At 37.9% G+C, this 24,558-nt stretch overlaps 1 protein-coding gene and 2 long non-coding RNA genes across 8 annotated transcripts in view; 1 reads left to right on the top strand and 2 right to left on the bottom strand.

Annotated features, from left to right (window-relative positions):
- Positions 1 to 23,900, top strand: LOC148725954 (uncharacterized). Its single transcript, XM_088731020.1, has 11 exons — positions 1 to 138; positions 2,453 to 2,678; positions 2,929 to 3,006; positions 3,393 to 3,436; positions 4,635 to 5,321; positions 5,405 to 5,480; positions 5,630 to 5,689; positions 5,959 to 6,030; positions 7,232 to 8,847; positions 14,986 to 15,263; positions 23,690 to 23,900. Exons 5-9 carry the CDS (start codon positions 5,185 to 5,187, stop codon positions 7,370 to 7,372), a joined length of 486 nt encoding a protein of 161 aa, XP_088587146.1. The 5' UTR covers positions 1 to 138; positions 2,453 to 2,678; positions 2,929 to 3,006; positions 3,393 to 3,436; positions 4,635 to 5,184; the 3' UTR covers positions 7,373 to 8,847; positions 14,986 to 15,263; positions 23,690 to 23,900.
- Positions 12,750 to 24,558, bottom strand: part of LOC148725952 (uncharacterized) — a 35,411-nt gene continuing 23,602 nt past the window's right edge. For 3 of the 4 annotated variants that reach the window (XR_015990907.1, XR_015990906.1, XR_015990904.1), the window contains 2 exons: positions 13,574 to 13,636; positions 12,750 to 12,974 (listed from right to left, as the gene is read on the bottom strand). This is a non-coding gene — a long non-coding RNA (uncharacterized LOC148725952). Of the gene's footprint in view, positions 12,975 to 13,573; positions 13,637 to 13,900; positions 14,991 to 24,558 lie in introns of those variants that run through there. The other variant, XR_015990905.1, reaches the window with a different exon arrangement.
- On the bottom strand, positions 17,468 to 21,128 carry LOC148725955 (uncharacterized). Of its 3 annotated transcripts, none has more exons than XR_015990911.1 (4): positions 20,861 to 21,128; positions 20,534 to 20,581; positions 18,564 to 20,241; positions 17,468 to 17,665 (listed from the first exon to the last, which is right to left on the bottom strand). It is a non-coding gene; the product is annotated as an uncharacterized LOC148725955 (long non-coding RNA). The 3 variants fall into 3 exon arrangements; XR_015990910.1 differs by having other exon boundaries at positions 17,468 to 17,781; positions 20,861 to 21,127; XR_015990909.1 differs by lacking the exon at positions 17,468 to 17,665 and having other exon boundaries at positions 19,886 to 20,241; positions 20,861 to 21,013.

The raw sequence follows: 24,558 nt of genomic DNA, 5'->3' as shown, positions 1-24,558 counted from the left end.
TGTGGCCAGAACCTTTATGCATCTTTCCTTAAAGAAATTATATTTAATGGCTTGCATCGACAAAGGAAGTACCTTTTGAACCTATCGACTGATAGTAATCGACAACGCTTTGTGATCTAATTTCTGTTCAGTTGTTTGGTGAGTTGAAATAAGGCCGTCGCGCTTAAACTTGAGTTTTATTCATAATTATCGAATTATTTTGAACTGTCGGATGTCGATTCTCAGTTATATTTCTAAAATTAATTGAGGCCCGTATCAGCATATATAATCTGAATTATCTTAAGGGCTCAAATTTATAGTAGGTTTATATATGGAAATTCGTGGACACAACAACAACCACATTGTAAGAAATCATGTTTTCATGGAACTTGCCTGTGTGACGCCAGGCTTCAAGGCTTTTTAGAGACAACAAAATATTTAAAAAAATTGTCTTGTTTTCCTCGAAATTTTTTTTGGATGAAGATTATTCTAATGACAAAGGACCCCACAATGTGCATCACAGTCCTAGCAGCTGGTTCGATTAGCCCCCGACTTGACTTTTAAGAATTGTCATCTACGTTACCCTGCTAAGTCAAAGTTGCCGTGAGGAATTTCTCAGACCCTAAATGGAAGGTGTGCGTTATTGCAGTTTTAAGAGTAAAATATCTCGTGGGTTAAAGAGCTATACAATGTTAAGCTTAAATGAAAGCCGCAGTGCACATTGCAATGGATTTATGAAATTTAGTCATCGAATTAGATAAAAAAACTATCTCCCCCCTTTTAGCCTTTTGGAAAATGTGTACCAAAATTATGAATTGGTTGACAAATAACTTCCACCCTATTGAATCTTAAGCATATCTATCCGTTAATAGGAAATATCTTTTAGGAAAAAACTTGAAATAATCGTCAGTTGAGAATTTCTCAAACTAGTTAATTGGATAGGTTCCGATAGAATACATCTGAAGGGAGAAATTGTTTTTACTCATCGAAAGTCAGTAAAAGAAGTAATTTGGATATGTCAACAAAGTTGAAATGGTACATTGGCCACCGTAATGATTACAAAAGCTGACGTTTCGAGCGTTAGCCCTTCGTCGGAGCGAATAGAGGAATTGTGGGTTGTGTGTGCTTTTAAAGGCAGAAAATGGAGCTACGTTATTGGTGGGTGCATGACAACGAGAAAAACATGAATAAATTAGTGGAATGAAAAGCGTTTATTGATCCCTGTGGGATTGAGACTGCCGGTTTGAAAGATGAGCTTTTGTTCAAGATTTTTACGGCTTTCCGTGCCACCTAAGTGCAAGGAAAGACCGCAGATTGCCATATGTTGCTTAGAATGATTAGGTAAATTAAAATGTCTAGCGACTGGTTTAGATGTGTCCTTGTCATTCCTTTCCACGTCTCGAAGGTGTTCTCGGAATCGGTCACCTAGTCTTCTGCCTGTTTCGCCGATGTATATCTTTTTGCAATAAGTGAAAGTTATGTAATAGATTACATTAGCGGAGGTGTACGTGAAGTGATCGGTGATCTTAATGGATCGTTTAGGTCCCGATATTTTATCAGTGTTGTGAATGAAAGGACACGTTTTGCATCGTGCACGAGCGCATTTAAAAGTGCTTGGTTGCTCTACGTCCGGCGCTTCTGTTCCTTTTTGGCTGCCTGTGTCCTACTGGAGCGTCTCTGTCCTATTTCGAGCGCGTTCGCTCGATTTTGGACTCCTTCGGCGGATTTTGTCCTTCTTTGAAAGCTTTCGTCCGATTTTGGGCTTTGAGGTCCGTTTTTACGTCTTTCTGTTTTTGCAACATCAGCCAAAAACAGAAAGCCTTTTCTGTGTTCTACAAGGAAGGACCACAAAGCTGGAACGTGTGATAACATCAAACTTAAACGAAATGAAGAAACTCAACGAAAGTGAGAAACAGTATTTTACAAAGAAGTCATTTAAAATCGAAGGGTTTGCTACTCGCAGGAACACATTACCGTCTTCGTTCATTTGGATTGCACACTAGTATCTGGTATCGATTCATCTTATGTAAGAAATGAATCTATGTAACGTTCAATCTCCGCGGCCAGAGAATAAAAAAAAAACAAAACAAAAAAACAGACTGACAAGGATTGTACAGAAGAATATTGAGCCTCGTCAATCTTAAATTCAGCATAGCTATACAATCCCAAACTTTCCAAATGGATGTTTCGACGGAGTTTTTGGCGGTGAAGCTCTGAAAAATATTCTTGTTTTTTTATTTTTCGTGGCTCTCTAATCTTCATGTTCTCTAACTGACTTAGCCAAAAATCACTATCAATTGCAAGTAGTGGAACTTGCTATTTTTTTTTCATAAAGTATGCTTTCACTTCAAGAAACAAAAACAAGTCCAAATTATATTCATACGTTGTTTATAAAGCATGGAATTTGGCATGGAATATGATATGTTCTCTATTTTGCACACCTGCTCTAATGATACATGTATTTACACTTCAGGGACTTTAATCTTTAAATTCAACCCTGACTGGTGATGTTTTTCTCGGGTTCACTCGAAAGGAGGTTGCAAAGCAAATACAAGGCAGTTTTAAAGCATCACGCTATTGTCATGACGTAATGTTGTTGATGGCCAAACTGTTTGCGTGACGAATCAAGAGTCTGATCACGTGGAAGGACAAACCAATCAAAACGCGCCCAGACCTTCAGACGACCAATTTGAGATTTGGTTTGTATTTATTATAATCAAACAAATTGAACGTGCATGGTGTTCTTGGTTCGAAGTGGCCAAAGGTGACTTTGGCTTCCTTTCTTAAAAAGAAAGAGGCAACGGTGCTGATTTACTGTTTGTACTGCGTAGGATTTCTGGTATGATCGACCAGTGCCGCTTTCTTTTTCAATAACTCAATCTTGTTGAGATGAGTATAATCAAACATTGAACAAGAGACCAAAGATTGTTGTTGTCTTATGTCCAACAGGATTTGTTCGCTGTAAGTTGCTTCTTACCTCTTCTTACTCACAGAGCTAGAGAGCTTGGGGCATCACCGGAGTGATAGGTTAGTGGATCCGTAAAAAGGCACACTTTTAAACAAACGAACTTCCTCTACCTGGAAAACTTACTAGTTCATTGTTAAATTGCACCTGTTAATTCATTGTTTCACTATACATCACCTTGAAACCCTTGGTGTTTCTTCTCGATGGGAAGTTATCCGTCTTTATTCTTACAGTTCTTGAATTATAAATTGTCCCGAAAAAGATGCCTCGTTAAAAAAAAAAGAACAAGTTGAACAGAGACAGAAGATTCCTATTCTTTCAGCAATCTTGTGTGTCGTCAAATTACATACTCAAGACTTGGAATTTTGAAAAAAAATGCTTATAAAAAGTTGTTAAGGCTGGCTTTTTATCTGTATAATAATTAGTTTTCTGTTTTATTATGTCATAGGGTCTATATACGGTGCCCTTCAATTCTTTTCCAGTCCTGTCATGGTAAGAGTTTTGTCAATATTATTATTATTATTATTATTATTATTATTATTATTATAATTATTATTATTATTAAAATAAGTCTTCACAAAAAAATTGTAAACTGCGGCAAGCAGTCTGTTAAGTCCCTGCAAAACATTGTTAAGTGCTTACAGGCTTGCAATAAGTGCTCTATAAATTGTAATTTATTATTATGATTTATTGTTATATGCATAAAGTCACGCAACACTTTCACAAAGTATACTTAAAAACAAGATTATGAACTTGTTTTTTTCATGTGACAGTTGATATGGGTGAAGTCCAAATTGACCAAGGGGGGCATAGATATCTAGAGAGCATATTATGCAAGTGTTACAATTTGTATATATCTACTTGTTGTTCAAAACTCAGTATCAAGACCTGGGGTGGATCCAGGTGTGGTTCGGGTGGTTTGGTCGAACCCCTAAATTTTCCTTGAGAACGCTGGAAATCATGTTTCCGAAGACCTAATTTTCAAAATCTTGGACCCCTCAGAAGGAGAACAACTCTCCAAACCCCCCTCCAAACCCCCCTTGACTAAATCCTGGATCCGCCCCAGAAGACAGGCTCAGGCGTTGATTGTATTTTATTTACAATCTCACACTGGTAGCCTACTCACTTCACTTACCAAGCACTACAGAATTCATAGTGAGTAGCATGAAGCTGATTAGATTACAAGGTTTTTTTATATTACCCTGTTTGGGAGGGAAGGATATTTGGTTAACTTGTGCTTGGTGTGTACCCGCATGTTATAGTTTATTCTTGAGCCAGTGAAACACCCTATCTTAGTCACTTTTAGGCAAATGTAATTTCCATCATCCCAACTTAGTAACATGGGAGTCCAGTGCTGAGAATATCTGTCATCAGCAGTAATGATTGATGTTTCAAACACAATGGAAGTCATCATAACACTCTCCTAACATGTTACCTCTGTGTTCAAACCTGTTATGATAGATCACAAGTAAATTTACACTGACATGGAATGCCCCAAGATTTGCTCCTATTTTCACAATGTTGGCAAACCTTGACTAGTGTAATATACTGTGTGAGATATAAAATACCGTGGCTAACATAATTAATATGGCAGACTTGATCTTGAATGAGTTTGAATCAGCTTTGAATTGTTATTGAACTTGAAGTTAATGTACATGTATATTAGTGGTACACTTTTTCCTATTCATAGGGCAAACTGAGTGATATATTTGGAAGAAAAAATGTTCTTTTGATTAGCTTCTTTGGTGCAGCTGTAGTTTCTATTCTGACAGGAATTCTAACAACATTACTTTTCCTAGCACTGAGCAGAGTTCCAGTAGGTGAGATCCTTTTTTTTTTCTGGTTTATAAGTATGGAATGAGTCCACCTGTTCAATGCTTGTTGATTTTTACTGTTTACTGGGATCCATAGCTCCTGCAGAGGAGAGTGGGTATTAACATAAAATTAATATAAATCTAGTCAAGAATCCTGGTAGTGTACTGAGGTAGAAATCTTATTAAGGTCTTGTAAGATCTTCCAAGAATCTTGAAAGATTCTTATTAAGATTAAGATCTTAATAAGATCTTGTTTGACTCTTAAGATCTTAAAAAATCTTGGTAAAAATCTTGTAAGATCTTAAGAGGATCTTACAAGATCTTATCCAAAAAAATCAATATTCAACATTCTGAGATCTTAAAAAGTATCTTGTAAGATCTTAGAGAATCTTACAAGATCTTATCAGAAAAAAAAATCAGCTCAATATGGCTTTGAACATTTGGCAGAGACAGGGGGTAGAAGTGAACTTCAGAAACTGTGACACGGAACTAGGAACAACCATTGAAGATTTGACTTTTATTGGGTTTGGAGCACTTCACGATGCACAGGAAAGGTTGACCAGGTTAAACATTCTTTTACAATTAAAAACACTTCCATTTTGACAGAAAAGAAACGATTAGTGAAATCAACGCTTTTTCTACATAGAAAGCGGTTACTTGAGGCAGTGAAGTTACGTGGTGACAATATTTCACTTAAAGGACTTCAGTGGTTCGTTAATCAAGTAAGTAATGAGGGGTAACTTTTTACTAAAGTTTATGATGAAAAAATCGCTCTAGCCAAACAAACATCGCTTTCACGGTTGTCGGAGAACGCTATGATTTCAATACGGAACGTTCTTTTCTTTATTGATGTTGTATTTTTTTACTTTAGCCAGATCTTTTAGGCCATAACGTACACTGGTCTGAAGAAATGTTTAACGTCCTGCAAAAGGTGAGCGAAGAGACCCTCCACTCTTCTTTGGAGCTTCTAATTTTATCGTCGTACTTCTCGAGTATTTTACTCACCTAGCGCCGATTCTGTTTCTTCGAGAGGGAGACCCCAGGTGGTCCTCTGAATTACACACATTTGTTGTGACAAAAAAGCTTCAAATAATTTTGTCTTCGCTGTACTCGCTTGTACGTGAAAGTTCTCCTATCTTAAAGCGAAGATTTGTCACGAGAACCCCCACTGATAACTTTCTCTATTTGTTTTTGCATAAGTTGTTCAATGTCATAGACCGGACACAAGATGACAAGATAACGTCCGACGACCTGGTTCACTTAGATAAGGAGGTTTGCTATTTTCTTTTTTTTTTTTTTTTTTGGCATACAGCATGCGAACTTCTTTGAGACGTTACTCAAGCGGGGGGAGGAAGGAGATTGTGACAGCGTGAAGAGAATATTTTCTTTTCATCCTCGTTCATAGCTGTGTATTGGAAATTACGAAACATTTGGGATGTTCAAAGAATCAGACGTAATCTTCTCGCACGAAGCCATTTGTCTCAGATGACGAAGGCTTTCGGTTTCATCGGTATGAAGCGAGTAGGGCACATCACTGATTTACCTGGTTATCCTGGTTATTAAGATACTGTTGAGTCACACACAGGTCACCCAACTTCAGGTTTAGTTACCCCGCCAGATCGTCCAAGCTTATTCAGTATGCTTTCCGTCCAGCGGAAGGCGTCGTCAAAAGCAAATGGTTTTTTAGGGAATCACATGGTTTTCTGGGAAGACGGAGAGGGGGGGGGGGGGGGTCAGTCGTCGCTAACACAGTATGAGGGGGGTCTCTAGAAATTTTACTTCCTATAAAGGGAATCATTTGAATACCACAGAGCTTTTGGAGGAGGGGATCATCCGACCCTCACCCTCAGGTGATAAATAATGACCAGTCCTAAATCTAAATGAATAAAGGCTGATAGTTTCGAAAGAAACTGTTTGGGGCTGCGTCGGTGGGAGTAACGAAATAATTTGGATATATCAACAAAGTTGAAATGGTACATTGGCCACCGTAATGATTACAAAAGCTGACGTTTCGAGCGTTAGCCCTTCGTCGGAGCGAATAGAGGAATTGTGGGTTGTGTGTGCTTTTAAAGGCAGAAAATGGAGCTACGTTATTGGTGGGTGCATGGGAACGAGAAAAACATGAATAAATTAGTGGAATGAAAAACGTTCATTGATCCCTGTGGGATTGAGACTGCCGGTTTGAAAGATGAGCTTTTGTTCAAGATTTTTACGGCTTTCCGTGCCACCTAAGTGCAAGGAAAGACCGCAGATTGCCATATGTTGCTTAGAATGATTAGGTAAATTAAAATGTCTAGCGACTGGTTTAGATGTGTCCTTGTCATTCCTTTCCACGTCTCGAAGGTGTTCTCGGAATCGGTCACCTAGTCTTCTGCCCGTTTCGCCGATGTATATCTTTTTGCAATAAGTGAAAGTTATCCAATAGATTACATCTGCCTCGTTTCTGATATCATCTTTGTTTGTTTACGTCTAGGATTGGGAACACATTCGTGTCTTGGTAACTGATTTGACTGATTTATCAATGGCGGAAAACGACATGAGAGAAGAGGAGATTACGTCGGAAGCTGAACAGTTTGGAGACCAGGATGAATCCGATTTACATACGGAACTATGACAATAGTACTTTGGAAATTTTCAGTTCGAACCAGCGTAAGTTTGGCTCTGAGAATCAGGAAACTACCTTATTATAGGAATATAACGAAGCATGTTAATAACGCGAACAAAATTTACGCGTCATAAAATTAACGCGAATTTTCCAAAAGTTATGTTTACATACATTTAATTGACGCGAATTTCCGTGCGGTATGTTGCATAATTATTTCCACATTGAAATTCAACACTGCTTTAAGAGGTTATCACGTGTATCGCACAAGCTGGAAATCTTAAAGCAACAGCTCAGGTTCAAGCAAGAGAAAGACAATAAACACAACCGGTTTGCAGTTGCTGGGCAAACAATATTGCTAGGAACCATATTTCTTCCTACTTTCGGACATATTCCAATAGAATCGAGCCGATATATTTGGCACGCACTGCAGAGAGAAGCTGTCACCGTGTTAAAAAGAGAGGTCACCGTGATAAAATATAAGCCATCTCCACTTGTTTAAGGTGGATTAGAAATACCTATTGCGGTGACTGTGAAATGGGATGACAAAAATGCGATAGACATTTTGCGCAAGAAAGTTGAAGAAGTGAGTTATCCTCTCGAAGAAGACGATCGCTACACTGATGAATCTAAGGACATTTTGAACTTAATATTAAATGATGATGAGTCAACCGACTCTGACAGTGACGTAGAGTATTGTAGCTTTGCGTATAATAAAGGTGTCTAAATAACGATGCTTTCAATTAACGTCATTTTAATTAACAATTAGATAAATTAAGATACATAAAATTAACGCGAATTTTTGAAATTCGCGTTAATTACATGCATTGTTAATTTCCTATAATAAGGTATAAAGTTAAATGCACGTCTTGACCCTTTGCGCCCTGACACGGGCATTCATATTTTCCACGCTATTCCCTCAACAATTCCCAGGTAAATAAAATATTCAATGAGCTGAGCAACTTAAAATAGATAATAAATGATTTAATAACTGAAAGAATGATTTCTATGATATCTCTTTTTAAGACACGATTATTCAAATGTTTAACCCCTCAGGCTTATATTGCCATTGGCTTAAAGGTAATTATGTCTTGATCGCTTTATTGAAGCTCAGTGTTCCTGTTTTATTCTTCATAAATGGTTAATTTTTTTTTTTACCTTTTGTCTGCTCCGCCTGTTTCAGTTCGGTTACGAATATTATGCTGCTGAGAGAAAAAAGAAAATCATGATTTCGTTATGGTCTTTGTTCGTCAACACAATGAATTATTAACTTGATTTCCTGATTGACTTTGATTGACACTAAGTTACGCAATTAAGCCACGTGAATAAGTCTGCTTTCAGTTCAGATGTTCAGATGTTTTAGATTCGAAGTTAAGTTCATGTCTTGCTGACCTGTCGCGCTGACCCGTATTCTGTTCTACCCTGATCTGTTATATCTGTTGCTGACCTGTATACCGTGAAACATCCTACGAGACATCGCCAAAGAAGTAAGTTATTAGTGCTGTAATTCTAGCTAATAGTTTGACTTGTGTGTTCATGATGTATCGATAGATTCTGTTCAGTTTCTCAAATGTATTTCATTCTTTTCTCAAGATCGAATAATAATATACTGGAACAAATTATACGATTTGCGTAAGCTAGTTGGATTGCCTGTTTGTTTTAACCACCTACCGGTTAGCTCAATGGATAGAGCGCTGGACTGTTGTGCGGGAGGTCGAGGGTTCGAGCCCCGGCCGGACCAACACTCCGGGTCTTAAAATAATTGAAAAGAATTTGCTACCTTTCTATAACATCAAGAAATGGTTAGATATTCTAGTCGTCTCGGATAGGGACGAATAAATGGAGGTCCCGTCTCCTGTAGGGTTAGGGGCAGGAGACGTTAATTTCCCACGCACGAGATTACTGTGTGATGGATATCCTTCCCTTGGGGTGGGATGGGTGGGTTTACTGGGCCCGCAGTAATTGGCGCAAGCTGTTGCGGTGTCCCTGCCGGTCGGCGAAGCTTAAATAAATAAACATTTATTGGACCAGTCTTTACCTCTACCATTTGGGAAAGGCAGATAGGCTCACTTTTTGTAATTCTTGGTATTTACTCAATATTTATTAATTTATCTACTACGATATTGATTTGTTATATGCGAGATAAAATCCGAAGGAAAGAACTTGAAATTCTCGGAAGTAGCGTCGTTATGGTTATCAATTTAGCTACTGTAGAGTTCAGGTTTTGGGCCGTTGTACTGTTGAAAAATTGGTGCTAAATGTAGCCTACGAAAAGTTTGGCGTAGTTGGTTTACATTTTGGTACCCGATGCTACACCCGCCCGTTAGTTTGTTAACAATATTTGTCCCTGAACAAAAACAGTCGTGTTAACACTTGTTCAGTTAGGCGATGTGGTGTTTCCGAGCGAGGTTTCTTGACAGTACCTTAGTAGTATAGAAATGGAGGTATCTAGCGCAAAATTTTTATTTTGTTTTTTATTTATTGAACTTAAGGCTATCTATAGTTTTTATTATTGAATTTAATGTCGTCCCAGCGCATTTTTTTCTTTACTATGGTTTTATAATTGAATTTAATGTCATACCAGCACAGCATAAGTAAAATGCATTGATAGTATATGTTTCAAAATTAGTCCCTACCTTATCAGATAAGACTAAATATGTACTTCATTATAGAAATTTACAACTTTATATGAGTCTAGGATTAAAAGTAACGAAAGTTCATAGAGTTTTACAATTCAGTCAATCAAAATGGTTAAAACCTTACATTACTTTTAATACACAAAAGAGAGCCAAAGCAAAGAATTCATTTGAAAAAGATTTTTTCAAACTAATGAATAATTCAGACTATGGTAAGACTATGGAAAACATTAGAAAAAGACAGAATATAAAATTAGTTACAAATGAAAAACGAGCCGCTAAATGGTCATCCCGACCCAGCTATATTTCAAATAAAATTTTAAGCGAAAATCTTGTAGCTATACATAGGAAAAAACATAGTATCACATTAGATAAACCCAGTTATGTGGGTATGTATATAGCATTAAATTCAATAAATGAAAAAAAGGTAAAAATTTATACCTCCATTTCTATACTACTTACGTTGATCAAAAAAATGCTTGAGGGTTTGTCTTGGCCCACGAAATTCAAATCTTGACAAATTTCAAGTGCGGATTGGCTTTTTTTAATGTATGGCGGTAAAGATTTGGCGAAAGGTGCCATATTCTTCCTTAATAGTTAGAAATGATTTCGGCAAGACAACTACAGGCAGAGACGTCGAGTTGACCTGAGTTGTTAGATTTGTGGAATTCAGTTACAAAGTGAACACAAGAACCGAGTCCAAGAGGTGGTAATGGCGAGATTCGTTGCAGTAACCGGCAATTGTTGTTTTGCTGTAAGGTCGTTAATAGTGTTCGTGATAATGTTAGGGTCGGTGGAAGTAAGATCTTGATCATCGAACTTTTTCCTAAAAAGAGGTATTGGAAAGTTGCTCAGTGCAGAAAACTGTCTTCACTGCTGTCCGCTACTCCGGAGAAAGGTGGGACAATTTGGTGTCATGATTGGCGTGAAGCTTGTGTTTTTTTTTTTTTTCATCCTTGCTGGATGAAAAATCTAAAGAGGCGAACCGGCCCTGTGGAGGAGTCCATTTAGACTTGCGAATTTTCGAATCTGAACTGTCTCGAATGTATCTTTGTTTGAGGCGTTAGAGTGAAAACATAAACGAATAATTTCCCCGCGTTTGTAAACCCAAACTAAGCTTGAGAAGATTAGAACCGATTACAAATTCAAAACACCCTGGGGAAGGGTAAGGCCGCCATCTTTAGCTATCTTTACACCAAGTTCCAGTCCTCACACCTGAATATTTACTTCCGTTTCAATGGGTTCCAATCCTCGTCCTTACCTATTCATTTCCGTTGCGGTTCGAATACCTATTCATACTGCCACAAACAGTGGCGTAACTTCGCTCCGTTACAGAAACCGCCCCGAAATCAGGGTTTTATGAGTGAACAAAAGCCCTATCCGATATATATTTTTTGTGCTTGTCCAAGAGCTATTCGTTGTAGTGTAGACATAGTATGAGACACCTTATTTTTGTGATTACTGGCACAAGGCCAGCACGCGTCACGTCATCATATTGTAAGTAGGATAGTACGTAACTTCCGAAGATGTCCGGATCCCGAAGTGAGAGCAATTAAAAGTGAACGAGCAACCGAAGTTTCTTTTTTCTAGCATCACATTGCATTGTGGAAGGGCTATTTCCAAGATGGCGGCCCTAAGTCGGTGAGTGTTTCGTGGACAAGTTTACCGATGATAATTCAGCAGTCACATGTACAATGCAACTAGGGATGCTATCCAGCACCTGTAAGCACATGTCCTCTTGGAGGACTATTTTGAACTACTCTACTAATATTTCGTGCTCGTTAATGGAGGCCTGTATTCTTTATGGTTAAGTAGCCGGAAGCCAAGCCGAAAATAAACCAACAAAAAAATTAAGTAAATTATATGATTTTACAGTTGTTTAAACCGGAAGTACTTCTTTTGTTTCCTTTTGCTTTTTTAGATTCGGAATACTACCGATGGTTGCCTCCTTAACGCATGACATCAATAATACTTGTACTTATTTTAGCATTTCTAAACTTTATTCCTTCGGAAACAAATTCAATCCCTTTCCACAATTAAGGTTCTCAGCACCTGATAGTTACCCCATACAAAAACTTCGAGAATAACTCAATGCTAAGTAAGCTAAGTAATTTGTCATCGTTAGAACTGCGGTAGGGCGAGATGTGGATGAAAGAACGCTGCGAATAAAGGAAAGTGCTTTTCAAACAATAATTTGGTTAGGTACCTACAATTTACAGACCCTTAAAAATGAGCAAAATGGTCTGTTTGTTCCAATTTACATTTTAGCTCCCTCTGGTACTGCAACGCACTCCCGAAATATCTTTAGAACTCGTGATGCTTAATAACCCCAATCTTCTATCCATTCCTATTCTAGTTTTATTCCCTCTCGACCCTCGTTATTCATTTTGTTATTTGTGGCATTTTGTACCAATTTGAAAAAATGTTTTGCCATCCTTTTTTTTGCACCAGACCAGAAAAGTCCTATTAATAAAATTACAAACCTTTCCCGAAAGTACTCGATTGTTCCAAGATTCATTTATTTCTTAGGTAATTTACTCATCTGTATTCTTTTATCAAATTTCTACTAACCAATAGCCCTGGTTAAAATCTCGCAAGTAAAGCAATTGTCCGCAACGTTTGAGGAAACAAAGAAATCTTTTTCCATGATATCATCCCTGTCATTTATCTGTACTCAGATTAGTGAAAAAAAGAAGAAAAAAAAAAAAAAAACCGGACCGCTGATATGATTTTAACAGATCACATACAATAAATATTTTCGATTATAACAGCCTTTATTGAATTCAACCTGCTAGGTATATTTTTACGTTTAACAACCTGCATTTCAATTTAGTCATGCAATAGTGCAAGCGAACGTTAAATTATGATAAGCTGTGCTGTCTTCAGTTCATGTGAATTCATTTCTTTCATTCCACTTCACATCCCAGCTCACGGGCCTGTAAGCAGATGTCTCTTCGGTACTGAGGCTCCTGTTGAGTCTAAACAAAAAATATAAACAGTAGCGAGCTCTTACGTATAGTTATCTTGCAGGTGTTTACAATGGTTGATAAGTATTACAAAAGATATTTGTTCTATTTTCAAGTGCCATTTCCATGTACTGTCCTCGGTTAGGGGATTTTGGTTAATTTTTGGGTGGTTAAATAGTACTTTCTGTATACTGAGAATCCAAATTTCATCAGAATGTCTTGCACTCTTAGATGCGTGAGAATTATCAACTGGTTGACAGAAGGTGTGGCTTGAAAATTCTGCGGTTGTTCACCTTTTTTAGACTAACGTTTTTTGCGTTACTTAGAGACGAACTTTTGCGGCTACAGATAATAGAAGTTTCTTCTGGGAACTAATTTTCGAAATTTTCGAGAAACAGTTCAACAGGAGGAGCGCATGCTATGCGAAAATCGTGCGCTCCTCGCACCGGCCCTTCTGCAAGTTACGTCAACTTGAGAACTTAAAGACACTCTCCAATCATGAGGCTTGGCGGGTTGCACGCAACGGATGTAGCAGTGACAGAAATGAAAAAGGCAAAACTTAAACAAAATACCAAAAAAAGCTGTAAGCTACCGATCATGTCTACACTCACCTCTTTCAAACTACTGCGGTCGTTCATCAAGATTCTGGTCAAGTCTCTCGTCAACCCCTTTCTCTACAAATAGTTTAGTTGAAACGTCGTTTACGAAAAAGAAGATATTGAGTTTTACACAAGTTTGTTCCTTAACTGAAATAAACAAAAGTTTAGCTTACATCGAAAATCTAACTTATTCAAAAGAAGATGACAAACAAGTAAAAAGGTTAAAAAAATTAACAAAAAGAGTAAGTAATTATTATAATAAATTATAAAATGATTTACGTGGGTTTTGGAAAAGATTTTAGCAGAAGGGAAACAAGTATTTTAAGATAACTAATTTACCGGTACAGTATGAGCAGGATTGACGATCATGTCTTCGACCAACACCAGATAAAGGAATGGTATCAACATCCAGGTCGCTGCGATTTTCATCTTGCTTGTGTCAGCCTCACTCACTAACTTCTGACTTTTTTTCTCAAAACGTTTCGCGTATGAAGATATATAAAGGTGCGTCAGCCAGGGTAAGATGTATCCGGCTGTTAAGGAGCTCTTTAGTTAGCTCTAAGTGGAGAAAAGTGATGAATTTTTCCGGCGGCAATAAAGCCGTTGCCTTTTACATTCATGTCACTACAACGCGATAAATACCTATGTGGCCAGAACGTTTCTGCCTACTTTTAAAAAAAGTGACTATTTTTCTTTTCAGAAAATATATTTAATTGCTTCTAATCGAAAATGGTAACACTTTGAGACCCTTTGAACGCATCGAATGAATAATAATTGACAACGCCTTGGGATCAGTTTGAAGTTGTTTTCAGGAAACAAATACGGTTCCTTTCTTTTTAACCCGAGTTTTATCCCCAACCATACAACGACTTCTCGAAAACTCTTTGATCTCCATTCTCAGTTACACTTCTAAAAATTACGGAAGTTCGCATCAGCATCTTTGATCAGCTTTTTACTCCAGCTTCAACCTGTTCCATAAATAAGTCATAGACCTTGAGGACTGAAATTTACAATAGGTTTATCTATGGAAATTCGTGTGGTAGCCGATCACTGCCATTGGTTTTTTTTTTAAAAATTGGCGTTGAAACATCATTTTTTCTAATAAAATGTATTTAGAATGAATTGAAACAAAATCAATTTGACACAAAAACAAAATTGTAATTGTAAAAAACGCATTTTTCTTTTTTAAATAAATTTAAAACAAAAACAAAGCAAATGTGGACAGATCAACCCAACTGGACCCAATTATGCCAAAAGTTATGTTTGCATAGAACTTTTCTGTGTGACGTTAGGCTTGAAAGTGAGTTATCTTTAGAGAAACAGAATTTTTAATGCTTATTGAGTATATATAAAACTTGAATTGTTTATCTCGAAATGTTTTGGATTGTAGACTTCTCTAACGATAAAGCCCCACTGTGTTGCAGAGTCCAAGCACCTGGTGCGGATTAGCCCACGAGAGGAATATGCTTTTAAAAGAAACGGCGAATTTTCTTCCTTCTCAGAAAACTTCTTGGAGAAAATCTTCCCAAAGTTCCCTATAGATTCTCGTACAACGATCCATAAGTGAAGCCAAGTCTGGAGATCGAACCTACGCCACGGGCATTCTCATCACCGCGCCATCCCTGCCACCGTCGGCTTACCAGCGTAGTAACCCACTTCGGATGTGGAGAGAATGCGAGAGCATTTATAATTGGACAATTGGGTAGGTTCCTGCAAACAGTCTTGACCTGTACCCCGTCGCTTAGCTGTCTGCTGTGTTTACCAAATTTATCCGAAAAATATGTGACTAGAATTCAGTGCTGTGTGTACCATATCAAACTCACGGGGTACAAAAAGTCTCTTACTGAATTTCGTGACCACGCCCACTTCATCGGCCCACTCAAGTCGAGTGCGATTTTGGGATGTTATATCATCTTGCCGACTCTCTGTATAAAAAGTTAACAATGTACCACCGAAATATTGAACTATAATATCATGGCTTTCCATTTTGTGTATTTTCGTACTACAAAGTAAAGTTTTTCCCTCGTCATTTTCACCTTTTCCCGAGCGGGTCCGTCGAAATTAAGAAGGCGTTCGTTGTCAAAACTAGACCGAGCAAGGAGTCTTGGGCGATTTCTCTCTTTCGCAAGCGCAAATTGAAAATGTACCGCCAAAATTAAAGAGAGGAACAGATTTCCTTTGTTTTGATATGTAAATTGTCGAACAAGGAGCAGATTGAACCTCGTCAAATGGCTAGTCAAAACAGCCACACCTTCCTCCTTTTGCTCGTTTCCTGTTTTATAAGCGTGAAAGCAGTGGGAGAAGAATCGGGTAGCTCGGAAAGCGCTTCACCATCGTTTACTTACGAGATAAACAAGTAAGATTTGTAAAGTTATTATCCGAAAGAGTCGGAATAAATACATTTTTTTCAGGTTAGATTGCTGTTTTTACCCTAAACGTCGTCCAATAAATTTTTGTTGCAGCCCACTGATCTATACAATTTCGAAGGAAAATATTCAGATGCTTCACCGTCCCCGAAGGGGGGTCTGTCCTGGTGTACCGGTTCACAAGGGAATTACCGTTTGTTCTTTCTTTGGTCTTTTGTATTGGCTCTTGTGAACCGGTACACGAGGACAGAACCCCGAAGGGTCTCCGCTCATCGAAGCGTGTACTGTAGCCAATGTAGTGAATTTTCAGTCTCTTGTTGGGTTTGTCAACCTCCGTGACTTCAATATCATACAATTTTGTATCTTTTCTCTGTGAAATTACCTTTTTAATAGGGGTGTATGCTGAGTATTCGTTGCAGAATACTCTTTGGTTCTCTTATCTCTCTGTTTGGCCTGTCCGCCATTTTGAAAATTTGCTCATGAGGGCATCTGGGTTAGCGGCCGCGCCAGGCTGGAACCGACAAAAACAAATGTCCATCGCAGTGGGAAAACAGTTTGATATGTTTAAAAAATGTAAAACATATCTGGAATATCTTTGAGTCTTCTAAAGAACGAACAATAGTATCCAAAGGGAGTACCTCATTGTTTGTAATTCATCGGAAGTAGCTAGGTAAAAGAACTAGTCATGTTACTCATTAATAGAGCTCTCTATTCATATTGTCTCTTCGCCGGAGGCCGAGCTGAAAGAGAAAAAAAGAAAACTCCCCAAAATTATCATTTTGCAGATGACAGAACCCACAGTGTTCCGTTTTTTGGTTAGATTAGCATTCCGATTCGCTACCGATGAAAGTGCTTTACTTTACTTTCCTCCATGAAATCGATGAATGATAATCGTGCTAAAAATAAAATTTTAACTTTTATTCGTTCAAATTCGTTCACGCTTTAAAAGGCTCTCAGCAGCTGATAGTTTTTATTCAAAACCTTCGAGAGTGGCATTTAGTGCGAATTGAAATTCTTGTTATCTTTTTTTTTTTTTACATCGGAATAATTTTGGCGCGTTAATTTAAAATGTTTGGTTGCTCAGCTAAGGTGGGATAGATGGTAAACTAAAATAAGTGAAATAACAAAACTGTCTCGTCAACACTCGATTGTTTCAAGATTCATTTATTTATTAGGTATGAATGAATAAAGGCTGATAGTTTCGAAAGAAACTGTTTGGGGCTGCGTCGGTCGGAGTAACGAAATAATTTGGATATATCAACAAAAGTTGAAATGGTAAATTGGCCACCGTAATGATTACAAAAGCTGACGTTTCGAGCGTTAGCCCTTCGTCGGAGCCAATTTATTAGGTAATCGATTCCGTCGTTGATTTATTCATCCACTTTTTTGGCAGCTCTGGTTAAAATCTTGCAAAAAGACGGATCGTCCGCAATGTTTGACGAAGCAAGGAAATGTTTTTCTGTCACATCATCCAGGGACTTTAAATTTATTGATTCCTACACATTGTAACCAATTTATGTTATCATAAGGACACAACCTCTTCCAGATTCAAGCAGTTTATTATTACAGAAAACAATCTATATTTCGATGCAATTATTTAATAATGCAGGGGAACGTTAAATTATGGTATGCTGCGCTGTCTTCAGTTCAAGTCAATTCATTTCTTTCGTTCCACTTCACATCCAAGCTCACGGGCCTGTAAGCAGATGTCTCTTCGGTACTGAAGCTCCGGCTGAGTCTGAACAAACAATATTACACAACAGAAAAAAAAAAAATAGCGAGCTCGCTTCGCGAAAGACGCGCGACAGCAGGGGCGCGTGTGTCATGGAAATTGCGCCTTGAGGCGGTCCTCGCCTGTAGAAGGAACAAAGGTGATGGCTCTTCTGAATGTTACGTCATGTTACGACATCTAAGACACATGCGATCCTGCCCGATGGATACAACGGATGTATCACATTACCAAAAATAAAACAGGCAAACATTAAACAAACCAACAAAAACGCTGTAAGCTACAGAACTCTGTAATAACCTCTTTAAAGTGTCTGAGGTCGTCCTTCTTCAAGATTCTTGATTTCGCCTTGTTTACAAATAAATAGTTTAGTAATAACGTCGTTTACGAGAAGTAATTGTTTAAAACGTCAGTTCATACCTAACTGAAATCGATAATAGTATGGTTTACATCGAAAATCATGAACTCCTTCAGGAAGACGAGAAAAAGAACATCTAATAGAATAGGTTAAACAACAACAAACATATGAAACATATGTGTGAACTGCGGTTATGAGACGTATATGAGAACGATCCTTCGCAGTAAAGCACTATTTGAGCAATAGTGAAAATCAGACCTGAAAAAAATTTCAGGCCTGTACGGGATCCTCTGCGATACTAGAGCGCTGCACTAGTATCGCAGAGGTCAGTGGTTCGAATCCCGTACAGGCCTGAAATTTTTTTCAGGTCTGATTTTCACTATTGCTCAAATAGTGCTTTACTGCGAAGGATCGTTCTCATATACGAAGAATAGGTTAACTTGAGAACTTAAGTAAGTAATCACGAGGGATTTGAAAACAATTAGAGCGGGTTTTGGGGGAAACTCAGGCCGGCAGAAAATAAGATTTCTACCGAGATTATAGATATACCTTTCCATGTAAACCTGCAATACGTAACATTCCGTCCACCAAAACCAAAGAAAGTAGCAGTACCAACAACATCGCGGTTTTCGTCTTGCTTGTGCCAGCTTCACTGACTAACTCATTTTCTTTTTTTCTCAAAATGCCTCGCATATGGAGATATATGTAGGTGCGTCATTCAGACTAAGATGTATCCGGCTGTTAAGGAGCTACATATTTACCGCCTAGTGGAGAAAATCAATGAATTTTTCAGGCAACTGTAAAAGCGTTTCTTGTTACGTTCATGTCATTACAACGTAATAAATACTTATTTGACCAGAAAGTTAAAGCTTTTTTCTTTTCTAGAAAATTATATTCAATAGCTTGCATCGACAACAGCAGCACTTTGAGACCAACGACTTGTGGTCTAAATTCAGTTGGTTTCTGGGTACAAATAAGGCCGCCGCGCTTTAAACTGAGTTTTATTCATAATCATTATGAATAAAACTCAGAATTCGCTCTTCATCTCGATCCTCAGTTTTACCTCTAAAAATCATTGAGGATCGTATTAGCATCTTTTAATGAACTTCTTACTCCTTCATGTAATTCCCATATCTTGAGGCCTCAAATTTACATCAGGTTTATCTATGCCGCGAGATTCGTGGACACAATGGCCCAGGTGGAGCCAGTTTGAGAAGTTGTGTTTTCTTGGAACTTGTCTGTGTAACATTAGGCTTCAAAATGAGTTATTTTTTAAGTAACAACATCATGATATATGTTGAAGGTTGAGTATCATGAAAATCAATTGTTTTCCCCGAAATGTTTTTGGATGTAGATTAATCTAAAGAAAGAGTATCCCCAATGTGCATCGCATTCAAAGCAGCTGTTTCGATAAGCCCGCCACACGAATATATTTCAAAATTATACGGCGCATTTTCTTTTTTCACGTAAAACTTTTGAGGGAAAAACTTTCTTAGAACTCTTATACATTTTCTTACGTGTTTGCTGAGTCAGAGGAAGATTTTTTCCAGGGACTGTCTTGAATTGTTAATCAGGTCATTTTTTGGACAAAAAGGAAACTTTAACGTAGAGACTTGACTTAAAAAATGAATAAGTAACTAAGTAAGTAAACTCTATATTTAAAGAGGATAGCACTTAATAGCCAAACGGCTGATAAACTTGTGGCCCTCATACAATAATATGATAATAATACTGCAAATATAAATATTAATGAATAAAAATGAATACGTTATTATAGAAATAAAAGAACAGTTAAAAAACGAAAAAACCAATGATAAAATCTAAAATAGAAGTAAACATAAGTATTAAAGGACGGGTAATAGGCTCCTGAGGTAATTAATTCATTGATTTATTCATCCACTTTTTGATAGCCAATAGCTCTAGTTAAATTCTTGCAAAGAGACTGCCTGTCCGCAAAGTTGACGAAACAAAGAAATATTTTTCCATCATATCATCCAATATCTATTCATCGTAAAGAACACAACCTCTTTTGGATTAAAGCAATTTATTTTTACAACAAAAACAATCTATACTTCAATCTAATCATTTAATAATGCAGTCGAACGTTAAATTATGGTATGCTGTGCTGTCTTCAGTTCAATTCAATTCATTTCTTTCGTTCCACTTCACATCCCAGCTCACGGGCTTGTAAGCAGATGTCTCTTCGGTACTGAAGCTCCTGTTGAGTCTGGACAAACAACATAAACAGAACAGAAAAAAAATTAGCGAGCTCTCTTCGCGAAAGACGCGCGACAGCAGGGGCGCGTGTATCACAAAAATCCTCTCAGTGCCCCATGAGCTGGTTTTCCTCGCCTGTTGGGCGAAAAAAGGTGATGGCATGCTACGTCGACTTAGGACATCTAAGAAACATACGATGCTTTCCGTTGGATACAACGGATGCATCACATTACCAAAAATAAAGAAGGCAAACATCAAACAAACCAACAAGAACGCTGAAAGCTACAGATCTCTGCACTAACCTCTTTGAAGCGTCTGCGGTCGTTCATCTTCAAGATTCTTGTTTTCGGCTTGTTTAGAAATAAATAGTTTAGTTAAAACGTCGTTTACAAGAAGAAATTGATTAATAACGTCAGTTCATACCTATCTGAAATTAATGATAGTATGGTTTACATCGAAAATTGAACTCTTCAGGAAGAAGAGAAAAAGAAAAAAACAGAACATCTGATGAAATAGAATGACTTAAAAAAAAAAAAAAAAAAAAAAAAAAAAAACAACAGTTGCGGGTTTTGGAGGAAATTTAATCTGACAGGAAGTAAGACTTCTACGTACTGAGATTATAAATATACCGGTGCAGTTGCAGGTTTTAAGTAAATCGCTCCTTCGACCAAAACTAAAGAAAGGAGCAGTACCAACAACACCGCGGTTTTCATCTTGCTTGTATCAGCTTCACTCACTAACTGACTCCTTTACTCAAAACGCCTCGCATATGAAGATATATAAGGTGCATCAGTAAGATGTATCCAGCTGTTTAGGGCTCTTTATTTAGCTCATATTAATAATGAGTTTTTCCTACAGCAGTAAAACCGTTTCCTTTTACGCTCATGTCACTTCAACGTGATAAATACCTATGTGGCCAGAACGTTTTTGCATCTTTCCTTAAAGAAATTATATTTAATGGCTTGCATCGACAAAGGAAGTACCTTTTGAATCTATCGACTGATAGTAATCGACTTCGGTTTGTGATCTAGTTTCAGTTGTTTTGTGAGTTGAAATAAGGCCACCGCGCTCAAACTTGAGTTTTATTCATAATTATAGAATTATTTCAAATTGTTGGATGTCGATTCTCAGTTATATTTCTAAAATTAATTGAGGCCCGCATCAGCATATTTGATCGGAATTATCTTAAGGGCTCAAATTTATAGTAGGTTTATATATGAAAATTCGTGGACACAACAACAACCACATTGTAAGAAATCATGTTTGCATGGAACTTGCCTGTGTGACGCCAGGTTTTAAGGCTTTTTAGAGACAACACAATATTTAAAAAAATTCTCTTGTTTTCCTCGAAATATTTTTTGGATAAAGATTATTCTAACGATAAAGGACCCTGCAATGTGCATCGCAGTCCTAGCAGCTGGTTCGATTAGCCCCCGACTTGACTTTTAAGAATTGTCATCTACCCTGCTAATCCGAAAGTTGCCATTGGGAATTTCTCAAATTCTAAATGGAAGGTGTGCGTTATTGCAGTTTTTTAGAGTGAAATATCTCCTGGGTTAAAGAGCTATACAATGTTAAGCTTAAATGAAAGCGGCAGTGCACATTGCAATGGATTTATGAAATTCAGTCATCGGATTAGATGAAAAAATTATTTCCCCCCTTTTAACCTTTTGGAAAATGTGTACCAAAATTATGAATTGGTTGACAAATAACTTGCACCCTATTGAATCTTAACCATATCTATCCGTCAATAGGAAATATTTTTTAGGAAAAAAACTTGTAATAATCGTCAGTTGAGATTTTGTCAAACTAGTTAATTGGATAGGTTGCGATAGAGTACATCTGAAGGGAGAACAAATTGTTTTTTACTCATCGAAAGTCAGTAAAAGAAGTAGTTTGGTTGACTTAGCGTGTGGCATGAGATTTTGTGGTAGTTTTTTTTTGTGGACCAGTGTTCTTGTGAACGAATTTATCGGACGCAGTTTCTTCGGGGAACTTATTTTCAGTTGGGTTTTTCTGTTCCGAAAATAATATCATAAAATTTCACTGTTCTTTAAGTAATAGTACACGCTATTTAGAATTGGAAAAGGTTTTTTGTATCTTATGAAATTTTACCTCTTAAAAGGGCTGTCATGACATCAAACTAAAGCACAAAACACAGAGTTTACTCCTATCCTATTCTACTCCGATTTCGCACGCCTCCGTCCGATTTGGTGCGCTGTCCCATCACGCGCGCTTCCTCCCGATTTCGCGCGCCGTCCGATTACGCGTGCATCCGCACAATATCGCGCGCCGTCCGATTTCGCGCACCTCCGTCCGATTTCGTGCGCTGTCCAATTACACGCGCCTATGCCCGATATCACAAACCGTCCGATTTCGCATGTCACCGTCCGATTTCGCGCGTCGTCTTATTTAGCACGCCTCCGCCCAATATCGCGCGCCATCCGATTTCGCCTGCCTCAACCCAATTTCGCACGCCTCCGCCCTATTTTGCATGCCTCTGTCCGATTTTGCACGCATTTCCGCTTTGTTTTAGAGTGATTTCCCTATACGTCCGGCGCTTCCGTTCCTTTTTGGCTGCCTGTGTCCTACTTTGAGCGTCTCTGTCCTATTTCGAGCGCGTTCGCTCGATTTTGGACTCCTTCGGCGGATTTCGTCCTTTTTTGAAAGCTTTCGTCCGATTTTGAGCTTTGAGGTCCGTTTTTACGTCTTTCTGTTTTGGCAACAGCAACCTAACTTCCAGTTGTAAGTAACCACATTTCGAAACTTTTCAAATTCTGATAAAGCCTTTCTGAGTTTTACTAGGAAGGACCACAAAGCTGGAACGTGTGATAACATCAAACTTAAACGAAACGATGAAACTCAACGGAAGTGAGGAACAGTATTTTACAAGGACGTCATTTAAAATCGAAGGGTTTGCTACTCGCAGGAACACATTACCGTCTTCGTTCATTTGGATGCCACACTAGTATCTGGTATCGATTCAGCTTATCTAAGAAAGCTATGTAACGTTCAATCTCCGCGGCCAGAGAATAAAAAAAAAAAGAAAAAAAAAACAGACTGACAAGTATTCTACAGAAGAATATTCAGCCTTGTCAACCTTAAATTCAGCGTAGCTATACTATACCAAACTTTCCAAATGGATGTTTCGACGGAGTTTTGGCGGTGAAGCCCTGAAAATATTCTTGTTTTTTTTTTTTTTTTTTTTTTTTCTTTTTTTTTGGTGGCTCTCTAATCTGCATGTTCACTAACTGACCTAGCCAAAAACCATTATAAATTGCAAGTAGCGGAACTTGTTATTTTTTTCATAAAGCGGGCTTTTCACTTAAAGAAACAAAAACAAGTCCAAATTATATACATACATTGTTTACGAAGCATGGAATCAGGCATGGAATATGATGTGTTCTCTATTTTGCAGTAGCACACCTGCTCTAATGATACATGTATTTGCAATTCAGGGACTTGAATCTTTAAATTCAACCCTTACTGGTGATGTTTTTCTCGGGTTCACTCGAAAGGAGGTTGAAAAGCAAAAGCAAGGCAAGGTTAAAGCATCACGCTATTGTCATGACGTAATGTTGTTGGTGGCCAAACTGTTTGCGTGACGAATCAAGAGTCTGATCACGTGGAAGGACAAACCAATCAAAACGCGCCCAGACCTTCAGACGAGTTTTGGTTTGTATTTAAAGTGCACCTACACCCAAAAAATTTTTTTCGCTTAACGAAGTAAGCTTATTTTTTTGAGTATTTCTGCGCAAAAATTTTTTTATTTGCTCAAATCTTCAATTTTCTATGCCCAGTCAAAATATGGAAAATCGGCCGCCATCTTGCCCCACGACCGAGTTTAAAGAAGAATGGCTCTAGCGGGTAATGTGACGTCAAATCGAGAACACGAAAGTCTGCATCTCACACATTTTCACTTGTTTGGGAAGATTGTCGTCGATATCGTCCGAAATATGCCGACTAGGTGTGTTGTATGAAGATTGTATGGAGCGCGATACCCTCTTGCAAATTTCGCACGTTGCTACATCCTTCTACAACACACTTAGTCGGCATATTTTCGGACAATTATCGACTACAACCTTCCCAAACAAGTGAAAATGTGTGAAAAGCAGACTTTCGTGTTCTCGATTTGACGTCACATTACCCACTAGAGCCATTCCTCTTTAAACTCGGTCGTGGGGCAAGATGGCGGCCGATTTTCCGTATTTTGACTGGGCATAGAAAATTGAAGATTTGAGCAAATAAAAAAATTTTTGCGCAGAAATACTCAAAAAAATAAGCTTACTTCGTTAAGCGAAAAAAATTTTTTGGGTGTAGGTGCACT

The sequence above is a fragment of the Stylophora pistillata genome, chromosome 8 (assembly GCF_964205215.1).
Source record: "Stylophora pistillata chromosome 8, jaStyPist1.2, whole genome shotgun sequence".
NCBI classification, from domain to species: Eukaryota; Metazoa; Cnidaria; class Anthozoa; order Scleractinia; family Pocilloporidae; genus Stylophora; species Stylophora pistillata.
The sequence above is the reverse complement of the archived record's forward strand: the minus strand, read 5'-3'. Positions and strand labels throughout refer to the sequence as shown.

Coding starts and splice junctions, on each gene's coding strand:
- LOC148725954 (XM_088731020.1), top strand. CDS start 5,185: ATGGCTTTGAACATTTGGCAGAGACAGGGGGTAGAAGTGAACTTCAGA. Junction 5,322..5,404: donor GCACAGGAAAGGTTGACCAG/GTTAAACATTCT, acceptor TTTTCTACATAG/AAAGCGGTTACTTGAGGCAG. Junction 6,031..7,231: donor TGGTTCACTTAGATAAGGAG/GTTTGCTATTTT, acceptor GTTTACGTCTAG/GATTGGGAACACATTCGTGT.